The sequence below is a fragment of the Narcine bancroftii genome, chromosome 5 (genome assembly GCF_036971445.1).
Source record: "Narcine bancroftii isolate sNarBan1 chromosome 5, sNarBan1.hap1, whole genome shotgun sequence".
Taxonomy (NCBI): Eukaryota; Metazoa; Chordata; class Chondrichthyes; order Torpediniformes; family Narcinidae; genus Narcine; species Narcine bancroftii.
The window spans coordinates 150,552,214-150,565,280 of record NC_091473.1 but is presented as its reverse complement, the minus strand read 5'-3'; the positions used below and the strand labels follow the sequence as shown (position 1 = coordinate 150,565,280).

General features: G+C 38.3%; 1 protein-coding gene across 1 annotated transcript in view; it reads right to left on the bottom strand.

Moving 5' to 3' along the window:
- Positions 1–13,067, bottom strand: part of LOC138764064 (vitellogenin-like) — a 140,970-nt gene that overhangs the window by 105,231 nt on the left and 22,672 nt on the right. Inside the window, exon 6 of the mRNA XM_069939371.1 lies at positions 2,954–3,102. Coding sequence (XP_069795472.1) covers positions 2,954–3,102 — 149 coding nt within the window. The remainder of the gene's footprint in view (positions 1–2,953; positions 3,103–13,067) is intronic.

Here is a 13,067-nt window from a genome sequence, read left to right as displayed (position 1 = left end):
TCTTACCTGTTGGAATATGCTCCTCCCTCTGCCTCTTCCTCGCCCCTTCCCCCCCTACCTTTTTATTCAGGTCTGCTTTTGCTTTTACCTGAAACGTTGGTTGCCCTTTACTTCCTGTGGATGCCTGCTTGACCTGCTGAGTTTAAATTTTACATTTCGACATGTAGAACAACAGGACACTTTGGCCCACAGGTCTGTGGTGCCAAATTAACCTATACCTCCGGTACATTTTGAATGGTGGGAGGAAACCGGAACCCCCAGGGAAAACCCACCCAGACACGGGGAGAACGTACAAACTCCTTACAGACAGCATGGGATTCAAACTCCAGTCCCAATCGCTGGCGCTGTAAAGGTGTTGTTCTAACAGCTATGCCCACCATGCTGGGTTTTTCCAGCACTTTTGTTATATTGTGAAAGATAATGGCAACTTCTTTCTCTTAAATGTTCCCTCCTTCCATTAACCTTTGAGTAAAAGCATTTTGTCTCATCTCTGTCCCCAGTGGCCAAATATTTACTTTTAAACAGAGACTGTTTATGCTCTCCCATGAGGAAACAATCATCTCTTCTCACAGTTCTCCACTCCAATGGATGCAAGCCCAGTCTATCCAACTTTACCTCCTGAGACCACCTCGCCAATCCACGTACGAGTCTATTCTTATAACTGCTTCCAATCATGGAGTTGTTTGAGCAAGGTTGTGGCTTGTCCAAGGTAATGACAGGATGGAACCAATGCCATATGGAAGCAAAGAGCAAGAAGAAAAATCTGGCAAGAAATAAATAACCTGCAAGGAAGATTCAAAGCAGGGAATCTGCAGTTCAGGCCAAGAGTAAACGTTGATCTTGTAGAATTGGCTGAAGGAAGGGCAGGATTGGCTGATGCAGGTACCAGGGTTTAGGTGTTTTAAAAGGAATAGGATGGGAGGTAAGAGAGGGGAGTATCATTACTGGTTGGAGATAGAGAGGATGCTGCAGAGGGAGTGTCCTCTGAGTCGGTGAGAGTGGACGTCAGAAACAGGAAGGCAGCAATTACTTTATGACGAGTAGTCTATTGGCTCTCAAATAGTCCCTGGGACACTGAGGAGTAGATAAGCAGGCAGTACAAGAGTCAAGAGATCACGTTGCAACTCTACAAATCTCTGGTGAGACCACATTTGGAGTATTGTGTTCAGTTCTGTCACTTCATTATAGGAAGGATATGAACGCTATGGAGAGGGTGCAGAGGAGATTTATCAGGATGTTGCCTGGATTGGAAAACAAGTCTTATGAGGCGAGGTTGGCAGAGCTGGGACTTTTCTCTTTGAATTGAAGAGGATGAGAGAAGAGGTCTACAAGATTCTGAGAGGCATAGATGAGGTGGACTGCCAACACCTTTTTCCCAGGGCAGGATTATCAAACACCAGAGGACTTGTGTACAAAGTGAAGGGTGGGAGATTTAGGGTAGATATCAGGGGAAAGTTTTATATGCAGATAGTTATGGGTGCCTGGAATGTCTTGCCATGGATGGTGGTGGAGGCTGAAACATTAAGGGCATTTAAGAGACTTTAAGTCAGGCACATGGGTGAAAGAAAAATAGAGGGCTATGAGGAAGGAAGAGTTTAGTACTTTCAAAAAAAGGATTACATGGGTTGGCATAACACCGAGGGCCAATGGGTGTGAACTGTGCTGTAGTGTTCTTTGTTCTAAACCTTAACCCCCTCCCCCCTCCTCTATCCTCATGTCTCTACTTGCCTCTGTGGATTTCTTCCACTGCAGCCATCAGTCTCTTGCACGAACCCCACAGCAGTGCTCTCAATCTGTCCTTGCCGTATACTAACTGATCTTTTTTCAGACATGAGGAGGATTTTTTTGTTTTGGTGAGAGAATGGTGAATCTGTGGAAATTGATGCCACAGGCGGTGGTGGAGGCCAGATCACTGAATCTATTTCAGGCAGAGATTGATAGGCTCTTAATCAGCGAGGGTATCAAAGATTGTGGGAAGAAGGCCGGGTTATGACGCTGAGTGGGAAAATAGATCAGCTCATGATTGAATGTTGGGGCAGATGTGCTGAACAGCCTATTCCTGTTCTCGTGTCCTATGGTCCATCATTGTTAATGGTTCCAACCTGAAACATTGACTGACCATTTCTAACCATAGATGTGGCTAGGCTTCTCATTGTTTACTCCCTTTCATTGACTCTGTTTACATTTCTCACTACCTCAGAAAAGCAGAGAACATATTAAAATACCCATTTCCACACCACTCACCCAATTTCACCCAAATCCCTTCGGGCAGAAGATGCAGGTTTGAAAACACATACTACCAAATACCTGCCCATAGGACCATAGAACATTACAGCACAGAAGCAGGCCCTTCGGCCCTTCCAGTCTCTGCTTAACTATTATTCTGCCAAGTTCCATTGACCTTCACCCAGTCCATATCCCTTTATACCTCTCCCATTCACACACCTGTCCAAATTTTTCTTAAATGTTAATTGAGCCTACATTCACTACTTCAGCTGGCAGTTCATTCACTCTCTATGTGAAGAAATTCCCCCTTCTGTTCTTTCAAAACCTTTCCCCTTTCACCCTTAACCTATGTCCTCTGGTTTGTATCTCACTTGACCTCAATGAAAGGACCAAGGCCTGAAACATTGGTTACCCTTTACTTCCCAAAGAAACTATGTAACTTGCTAGGTTTCTCCCGAACATTGCACCTGACCTTAGAATCTGCAGACTTTCTTGTTTAACTCTCACTAGATTCAAGGACAGTGCCTCGCCTGCCTTTATCAGACCACTGACTGGCAAAATTATGGTGCATTTCCATTGTTTTTAACTAACCTTTTTCTAGGCAACATGATGCAATTGTTTTATTTTGCATCACCTGTTTTACTTCAGGAAGGGTTTACTCACCTGGATAGCATGCAAAGCCAAACATTTCATCGTCTCTCAGTCCATGTGATAATTGCCTGCTTACCTTGACTCAGAGACAGCAGCACCATCTCGTTCATTAAACGGTGTGAAATGATGTGTTTCTTGGCTGACAACTTCTGAAATCTCTGCTCCCTCCTCCGTATTTTTCAAAATGTAAGTGTATGTGGAAACACTCCGGAAATTCTTGCCTTTCTGTGTCAAAAGAGCCAAGAGTCTTTTTTTTAATTTATTTTAGCTTCATTTAAATTTGCATCTCTCTGCCAATGTCAAAGTACAAAGTATATACAGTACACGACATCACATACAACCCTGAGATTATTTTTTCCTGCGGGCCAGGCATAATTTCTACTTATCGCTAACTGTAAACTGTCCTTGAGAAGAAATACATATGCAAAGAAAGAAATGTAAACAAATTGACTGTGCAAATAAAGAAAAAATATTCAAAAATAAATAATGTGCAAAATAAGGCCTTAAATGTGTGTCTGTTTGAATCTGCTATTTAGGAGTCTGATGGTGGAGAGATAACAGCTGTTCCTTAACCTAGTGGTACGTGTCCTGTGGCACCTGTACCCCTTTCCTTAAACTTTATTTAAAATTTTATGACATGAATAAAATAAAAATTACATTTAAAGAAATAATAAAAAATAAGATAATAAAAATTAGAATACTACATCATTAAACTACACAAATTAACCCCCCCAATAATTATAACACAACATTAATCATCTAATTTAAAATTAGTCCAACCCTCCCCCCCAAAATAAAGAGTGAAGAATTAATTAACAATATTGTAAATAAAATAGAAAAAACCCCACTTACAAAAAAAGGATAAAACTTAACAACAAAAAAAATTACTAACAACAAAAAAAATATCAATACTAAAATAATACCCTTAAACATATATTTAAATCAAACATAATACATGTATTTAACAAATGAAATCCACTTTAAAACTAAGTTCAAATATTAAAATCATATATCAACCACATATATGTTATTCAAAAAAATCATAATTAATAATACATAAATACAGAATTTCCATTAATACCAAGTTTCCTTTATAATTCATCGAGAGAACAAAAACATCCCTTAGAAAAACAATCAGATAAACTTTTTATTCCCTTCCCCTCCCCTTATATAAAAAAAAGAAAAATAAAGAAAAAAATTCAAACTCTTATAAAATTCTCCATATTCTTCATTTATAACATCTTCAAAATTCTCTATCGAAATTAACTTAATTTTATTAAACTCTTCTCCCTCAATGTATTTGTACTTGATTTTCTTTTTCTTCTTATCACCTTTTCCCTCATCTTCCTCTTCATCTAATTCAACATCCTCAATTTTTAACTTATTATCTTCTGTGACATCATCCTCTTAAAAAAGAGAGAGAAAAAAACCTCTCCAAAAAAAAGAGGAAAAAAAAGGAGAGAGAAAAAAAACTTCTAATTCCCTCTCAATTACAATCAGAAAACAAAAAGAGTTAAAAAAAAATTATTTATTAAAAAAAAATAATAAAAAAAACCTTCACTTCTTAACCCAAAAATTAAAAAGAAAAAAAAAACAGGTCGGAGGTCACGACTACCTCCTCCTGTTTAAACCGCCCAAAGTGGTAACTCCCCCAAAATATTGGGTGAGATAACTCACAGGTAGCTGATGACTTCTGGAAACTAGTGCCCACCCAGTTCCCTCTCCCAACTCCCATTTCATTAAACTATCATCATTATTTAAACTATTTAAACTCTTCTCAAAAAAAAAGATAAAAGATTTATTATTTTAAATCAACGTTACCACTTCGGTCACCATTGCTTCCATTTCTTTTAAAAATCTGGATCCCACCTTACATCTCTACTCTCTTTGGAGACCTTGAAGGACTACATCGTTCCTGAAACTGCATGATTGGTAGAGTCTGAGCAAAGTTCATAACCTCTTTAGGATTGTCAAAGAACTTTCCATCCTAAAAAATCTTCAGTACTGCAGAATACCTGAATGTTGCCTTATGTCTTTTTTTCCACAACCGTTCTTTCACAGAATTAAATTCGCGTCGTTGAAACATAATTTCTTGACTCAAATCTTGATAGAAGAAAACAGGATTATTCTGAACCATCAAAGGAGATCTATTTTGCTGGGCATTTCTAATAGCCGTACGTAAAATTGTCTCTCTGTCACAATAGTTTACACAACGGATCAAAACAGATCTTGGATTCTGTCTTGAAAAAGAATTTCTTAAAACTCTATAAGCCCGTTCCAGTATTAAACCTTCAGGGAATTTATCCTGTCCTAACACTCGTGGAATCCATTCAGTAAAAATTTTTCTTGGATCTGGTCCTTCTATGCCTTCTGGCAAACCAACAATTTTCACGTTGTTCCGTCTAGATTGATTCTCCAAATAATCAACCTTTTTTGCTAAATTTTTATTTTGGATCTGCAATGTTTCAATTATTCTATTTTCATCTTGCAGTTGATCCTGTGCATCGACTAAACCTTGATCACACATTTCAAATCTTTCAATGGTTTCAAGCTTAAAAGCTCCATTAATGACTTCCGCCATCGCATTAATCTTGGAAATAAACAGGTTCGCAAAATTAGCTAAGTGACTCGATACAGAATATATCTTATCTTCAAGATCCTTAACAGATATTTCAACAGAAGTAGATTCAGGCATAATGGGGTCTTGCTGTTCCTTAGAGACCACGGGATCTTCTGTCCCTTCCCTTAATTTAGTATCTTTTCTAGCAGTTTGACTTTGTATAAAAATCCCTCTCAAAATCCCCCCAGCAATGCCAGGAGACTGAAGATCAGGATTATCTTTAAGCCAAATCTCTTTAATCATCTTCACTGAATCGATGTCTGGAAAAACCGTTGTAATTGAAGATGCATTTTGCAGCACCACCACTCTAGCAGTCGAATGACAACTCTTTAACTCTCCAGCTGGTGGCGCTCCAGCTGATTCAACTGTCAAAGTCTCAGTAACAGCACTCACAGTGGACGTTGTGTGAAATACTGGCACCTGTTCAGCTCCTTGATCCGAAAGCTGTTGAATGCGACCTTCAGAGAGCCTCACCGACTTAAAACAAAGCTTCAATGCCGAACTCTGCACGTCCTCCTCTGGATCCATTCTACGTTGAGACCTGGCTTCTTGTAAACAAGTAGGCTCAGACAATTTCAGAAAATGTAGTTTTTTAATAGTCTGTTGATATTTTCTTTTACCTTTTTTTTTGCATATAAACCATTAGGCACTAATCCAACACCTCTTATTATTTATAAACTTTTAAAAGAACTTTAACGGGCACTTAAAGACAAAACAATAAATCAGAGTCAGGAGAGGTCTGGAAGGCACGTCTGTTCCCTACGCCATCTTGCCCCCCCGTACCCCTTTCCTGATGCCCTTGGCTGTTTCATAAGATTCTGGTGCCCTGAATCAGTGGGGGATCCAGTGTAGTTAATGAGTGTAAAATTTAGTCAGCTTCAGTGAAGGGGAGCTATTATAGCAAGCTCCAAAAAGGACAATCTACTGGAGGAGCTCGGTTGGTTGAGCAACGTCTGCAGGGATGGATGGGAACGTTCAGGATTTGGGGTCGGGAGCCTTAATCAGGACAAAGAGCAGAGAGGAAGGAAAGAGGAGAGGGGCAGAGGTGAGACAGGGCCAGTTGGTAATGGGTGGACTGAGGAGGGGTGAAAGATGGCAGACAGTTGGAACCAGGTGTGGGAGGAAGAAGGTTGGAGTTGGGAGATAGAGGCAGGTGAGTGACAGGTCATTGAGCTCTATAGCATTGGCATCCTTAGGAGGGTATTGGGGGTTGGGGGGGGGTCAGGACCACACTGGGTGACACCATCATAGGGGGTGACACCAAAATGTCTGTCTATAAAAAAATTTGTGCAGTGTTTCCACAAACTATTTATTCTTTTATAAAAATATCACTGTAGTGGGTTATAACCACAAAAACATTTTTCGTAATCCCAGTTTACATGTTTCAATACACAATATCGATGCTAATTTACTTTTTGAACCTTCTAATGAGCTCTGGTCAGAGCTGTCATTATTACCCAATAACAATGATGTTTCAAATCACTTGGTTTTGTCTGCATGTGCTACCAGCACGCGCTGTTGTTTTTGTTGCTGCTGTGTGTATGATTTTGTAATTTAAAGGTGTAATTTTAATTTTGCTAGTTGTTTATGTCACTACCACTCCCATTGCATCCAGTGATCTTTGGGAATTACGATGAATGAGTAACATTAGTCCAAAAAACATTACTAACGATTCTGCCTGGTCTGGTACAGGAGGAGGTCCATGAAGGGGGAGGGGGAGTTGGTGGGGGTGACACAATAAATTTAATTCTTCCTCCTCTCACCTTCAATCTTTCTCCTTGAGTTTCAGATTCCCCTACCTTGTGAAAAAAAGACTATGACCATTTATCTTGTTTATTCTCATGTCACTATAAACTCCAATATACACTCCTAATTTCATGAATTCAAGCCAACAAATCCCAGTAACAATCTCATGAATCTTTTCTGCAGTCTTCCCTGCTTGGTGCTCTCTTACCTGGTGACCAGAGCCATGCACAATACCCCAAGGACGATCTCACTATTGCCTTGTCCAGCTGTAATGTGATGTTACTGCACCTGTACATAATGCCCTTACCGATGGGTCAAGAACTTCAAATTCCTGAGTGTCACCATCTCTCAGGATCTGTCCTAAGGCATCCATGTTTTTTTTAATTTTTTAAAAATTTTTCACACTATGATCCATATCAATCAAAATACACACAAACATTTCCCTCTTGAATATACACAGAGGGATTTTCTCCCCTTTTCTCCCCCCTCCCTTCCCTTCCCCCTTCCCACCCCCCTCCCCACCCACTAAACGTTCAACATATACAATACAATAAACCCCATTAAACAATGTCCTCACACAATGAAAATAAACAAGAAAATTGTGTCATCTACTTTTACACACTGGGTCAGTTCATTTCGTCGTCTTCTCATTCTGTCATTTTAGGGGGTGGGGGTCCGAGGCAAGCCCTCTCTGTTGTGTTCCATGTACGGTTCCAAAATTTGTTGGAATACTGTGATGTTATTTTTTAAATTATATGTTATTTTTCCCAATGGAATACATTTATTCATTTCTATGTACCATTGCTGTACTCTCAGGCTCTCTTTTAATTTCCAAGTTGACGTTATACATTTTTTTGCTACAGCTAAGGCTATCACAATAAATCTTTTTTGCGCTTCATCAGTTTAAGGTCTAGTTCTTTACTTCTTGGGTTACTTAGAAGAAAGATCTCTGGATTTTTTGGTATGTTGCTTTTTGTGATTTTATTTAATACCTGATTTAGATCTTCCCCAAACTTTTCCACTTTCTCACATGCCCAAATTGCATGTACTGTTGTTCCCGTTTCCTTCTTACAGTGAAAACATCTGTCTGATACTGTTGGGTCCCATTTTTTAAACTTTTGGGTCGTGATATATAGCCTGTGTAACCAATTATATTGTATCAAGCGTAACCTCATGTTTATTATATTTTTCATAGTTCCGGAGCATAAATTTTCCATATTTCATTTTTTTATCTTTATGTTTAAATTTTTTCCCCCTTTTTTTTTGGGTTTACAGTTTGTTTTTTCATTCTCCTTTTCTTGCAGTTTGATGTACATGTTTGTTATAAATCTTTTAATTATAATTGTGTCTGTAATCACATATTCAAAGCTGCTTCCTTCTGGTAACCTCAATCTGTTGCCCAATTTGTCCTTTAAGTAGGTTTTCAGTTGGTGGTATGCAAACATTGTACCGTGAGTTATTCCATATTTGTACTTCATTTGTTCAAATGATAATAAATTATTTCCCAAAAAACAATTTTCTATTCTTTTGATCCCTTTTCTCTCCCATTCTCTAAAGGAAAGGTTATCTATTGTGAAAGGGATTAGTTGATTTTGCGTCAATATTAATTTTGGTAATTGGTCATTTGTTTTATTCCTTTCTACATGAATCTTCTTCCAATGTTGAGCAGTTGGTGTAATACTGGAGAATTCCTACGTTGTACCAATTTTTCATCCCATTTATATAATATATGTTCGGGTATCTTCTCCCCTATTTTATCTAGTTCTAACCTGGTCCAATCTGGCTTTTCCCTTGTTTGATAAAAATCTGATAGGTATCTTAATTGTGCTGCTCTATAATAATTCTTAAAATTTGGTCGCTGTAAGCCCTCTTGTTTGTACCATTCTGTTAATTTATCTAGTCCTATCCTCGGTTTCCCCCCTTTCCATAAGAATTTCATTATTATTCTCTTTAGTTCAATGAAGAATTTTTCTGTTAAAAGAATTGGTAACGATTGAAATAGGTATTGTATCATTGGGAAGACATTCATTTTAATGCAATTTACCCTTCCTATCAATGTTAGTGGTAAATCTTTCCAATGTTCTAAGTCATCTTGTAATTTCTTCATTAATGGCTGATAATTTAGTTTGTATAGATGGCCTAGATTATTATCTAGTCTAATACCTAGGTATCGGATTGCTTGTGTTTGCCATTTAAATGGTGATTCTTTCTTAAACTTCCTGTAATCCGCCTTATTCATTGACATTGCTTCACTTTTATTGTACCCCAATATTTATCCATATTCCTTCAATTTCTTATGTAGTATGTAGTTCTTGTATTGATATTTCTGATTCTGTTAAGAATACTATGATGTCATCCGCAAATAAACTGATTTTATATTCCTTCTCCTTTACTTTTTTTCCCTTTTAATGTCTTATCAGTTCTGCCAGTGGTTCTATTGCTAAAGAGAACAGTGAGGGAGATAGTGGGCATCTCTGCCTAGTTGACCTATTAAATAAAATACAAGGTAGAATGTATATTCGATACATATCCATTTACTGTCACCTTCACCAATGATCCCTTATATAATGATTTAATCCAATTAATATATTTTTCTGCCAGGTTTAACCTCTGTAATACTTTGAATAAATAATCTCATTCTACCCTGTCAAAGGTTTTCTCTGCATCTAAAGCAACAGCCACTGTTGGTATCTTATTTCCTTGTATTGCATGGATTAAGTTAATGAACTTACCGATATTGTCCATTGTTCGTCTTTTCTTAATAAATCCAGTTTGATCTAGTTTTACTATTTTTTTGGTACACAGTCGGCCAATCGATTTGCTAATAGTTTTGCTATTATCTTATAATCTGAGTTAAGTAGAAATATTGGTCTCTACGATGCTGGTGTTAGTGGATCTTTCCCTGTCTTTGGTATTACTGTAATTATTGCTGTTTTAAATAAATCTGGTAAGTTTTGTGTTTCTTCTATCTGGTTCATTACTTCCAGGAGAGGAGAAATTAGTAACTCTTTAAATGTTTTATAGAATTCTATTTGGAGTCCATCCTCTCCAGACGTTTTATTGTTTGGTGGCTTTTTTAATATATCCTGCATTTCCTCAGTTTCAAATGGTTTTATCAATTCATTTTGTTCCTCTTCTTGCAATTTCAGTAGTTCAATTTTAGCTAAAAACTCATCTATTTTGTCTTCTTTCCCTTTGTTCTCAGTTCGGTATAATTGTTCATAGAATTCCTTAAAGTTTTCATTGATCTCTGTTGGGTTATATGTAATTTGTTTGTCCTTTTTCCTTAATGCCAATACCGTTCTTTTAGCTTGTTCTGTTTTAAATTGCCAGGCTAATATTTTAATCCCATAATATAAATTTGTCTTTCACTGATTCTGTATTTATTTCAAAGTACATTTTAATTTGGCATTCAATTAATTCTCTAAAATCCTGTCTTTTAAGTAGAATGGAGTTTAATCTCCATCTATACGTTCTCAGTGGGATGTCCTCCAGTTCTATTGCTAATAACAGAGGTGAGTGATCCGAAAACAATCTTGCTTTCTATTTCTTGCTTTATTTCGTTGCTTTCTTTCGTTTTCCTAACTCTCCCTTGGATATGGGCTGACAACAGGAACAGGTCAATCCTTGAGTATGTTTTATGTCTACTCGAATAATATGAGTATTCCTTCTCCTTTGGGTGTTGCCCCCTCCATAGATCCAAAAGTTGCATTTCCTGCATTGATTTAACCATAAATTTGGTTATTTTGTTCATTTTGCTAGTCTTTTGTACAGTTTTATCCACCTTTTGGTCTATATTAAGATTAAAATCCCCTCCTATCACTATATTCCCCTGCATATCTAGAATCTTCAAAAAAATAACTTGCATAAACTTTTGATCCTCTTCATTAGGTGTATATATATTGACCAAATTCCAGAATTCAGAGTATATTTGACACTTTGTCATTACATATCTCCCTGCTGGATCTATTATTTCCTCCTCTATTTTGATTTGTACATTTTTATTGATTAATATAGCTACTCCTCTAGCTTTTGAATTATATGATGCTGCCATTACATGCCCTACCCAGTCTCTCTTTAATTTATTATGTTCCACTTCAGTTAGATGTGTTTCCTGCACAAATGCTATATTTATTTTTTCTTTTTTCAGTAAATTTAACAGCCTCTTCCTTTTGATTTGGTTAGAATGGATGCAGATGGGATGTTTCCAAGGATGGGAAAATCCAGAACCCGGGGCCATGGTTTGAGGATAATAGTCAAACCATTTAGGACCGAGATGAGGACGAATTTCTTTACTCAGAGGGTGGTGAATATGTGGAATTCATTGCCACCGAGGGCAGTGGAGGCAGGTTCATTAAATATATTTAAGAGGGAATTAGATCTATTTCTTCAGTATAAGGGTATTAAAGGTTACGGAAAGAAGGCAGGGACGGGGTACTGAACTTTAAGATCAGCCATGATCTCGTTGAATGGCGGAGCAGGCTCGAAGGGTCAAATGACCTACTCCTGCTCCTATCTTCTATGTTTCTATGTTTCTATGTTTAAAATCAATAAAGTGCACCCGTACGAGAGTCCCTGATTGAGTTTGTTGTTGAGGAGTCTGATGGTAGCAGCTGTTCCTGAACCTGGTCATGTGAGTCTTGTGGCATCAATCCCTCTTTCTTGATGGTAGCAGTGAGAACAGAGTGTGTGCTGGGTGGTGTAGATTCTTGATGATTGTTGCTGCCCTCCAACGGCAGCGTTCCACATAGATGTTCTTCATAGAGGGGAGGGTTTTGCTTGTGACGTCCTGGGCTATGTCCACTATCGTTTGGAGGCTTTATGCTCAGGGTAATTGGTGTTTTCATGCCAGGCCGTGATGCAGCCGGACAGCACACTTTCCACCACACCTCTGTAGAAATTTTCCAGGATTTCTGATGTCATGCCAAACCTCCGCAAACTCCTGAGGAAGTAGAGGGGCTGACGTGCTTTCTTCCTTTCTTCACAATGCTACGGTGTTGGGTCTAGGAAAGATCCTCTGAGATAGTGACTCCCAAGAATATAAATGTGCTCACCCTCTGATCTGGATTGTATACCTCAGACTTTCCCTTCCAACAATCATTTCCTTAATTTTGGATCTTGAGTACAAGGTTGTTGTTGGTGCACCATTCAGCTAAGTTTTCAATCTCCATCCTAATCACCGAACTTCATGACTTGTTCATGGCAATAAATCCTGATTCTGATACGCTGACTCATCCCCTTCCTTTCTACAACCCACTACCATGGTATCATCGACAAATTTGTAGATGGTGTTATTGTCGCACCGAGTTACAGTCATAGATGGAAAGTGAGTAGAGCAGGGTGCTCCGTTACTGATGGAGATTGTGGAGAAGTCCTCACCAATCTTCAGTGATTATGGTCTGGAGGTGAGCCAATTACAAAGTGGGGTGTCAACTCCCAGGACTTGGAGTTTGCTGATCAGTTTTGAGGTGATGGTGGTGTTAAATGCCAAACTCTAGTCGATAAAGAGCATCCTGATGTTTGCATCTTTGCTGTCCAGGTTTCACAGGGTTTTGTACTGAGCCAGTGAGATGGCATCCACCATAGACCTGTTACAGCGATAGGTGAATTGGAATGAATCCACGTCACCACTCAAACAGGAGCTGATACAGTTAATTATCAGCCTTTCAAAGCACTTCATCACTGTGGTTGTAAGAGCTGCTGGTCGATAGTCATTAAGGCGGGTCACTCCACTCGATGATCGATACCTGTTTGAAACAGGTGGGTTTGAAACTATGGCGCATGCACCAAAAGTGGTGCATTGAATAATTAGAAGTGATGCATT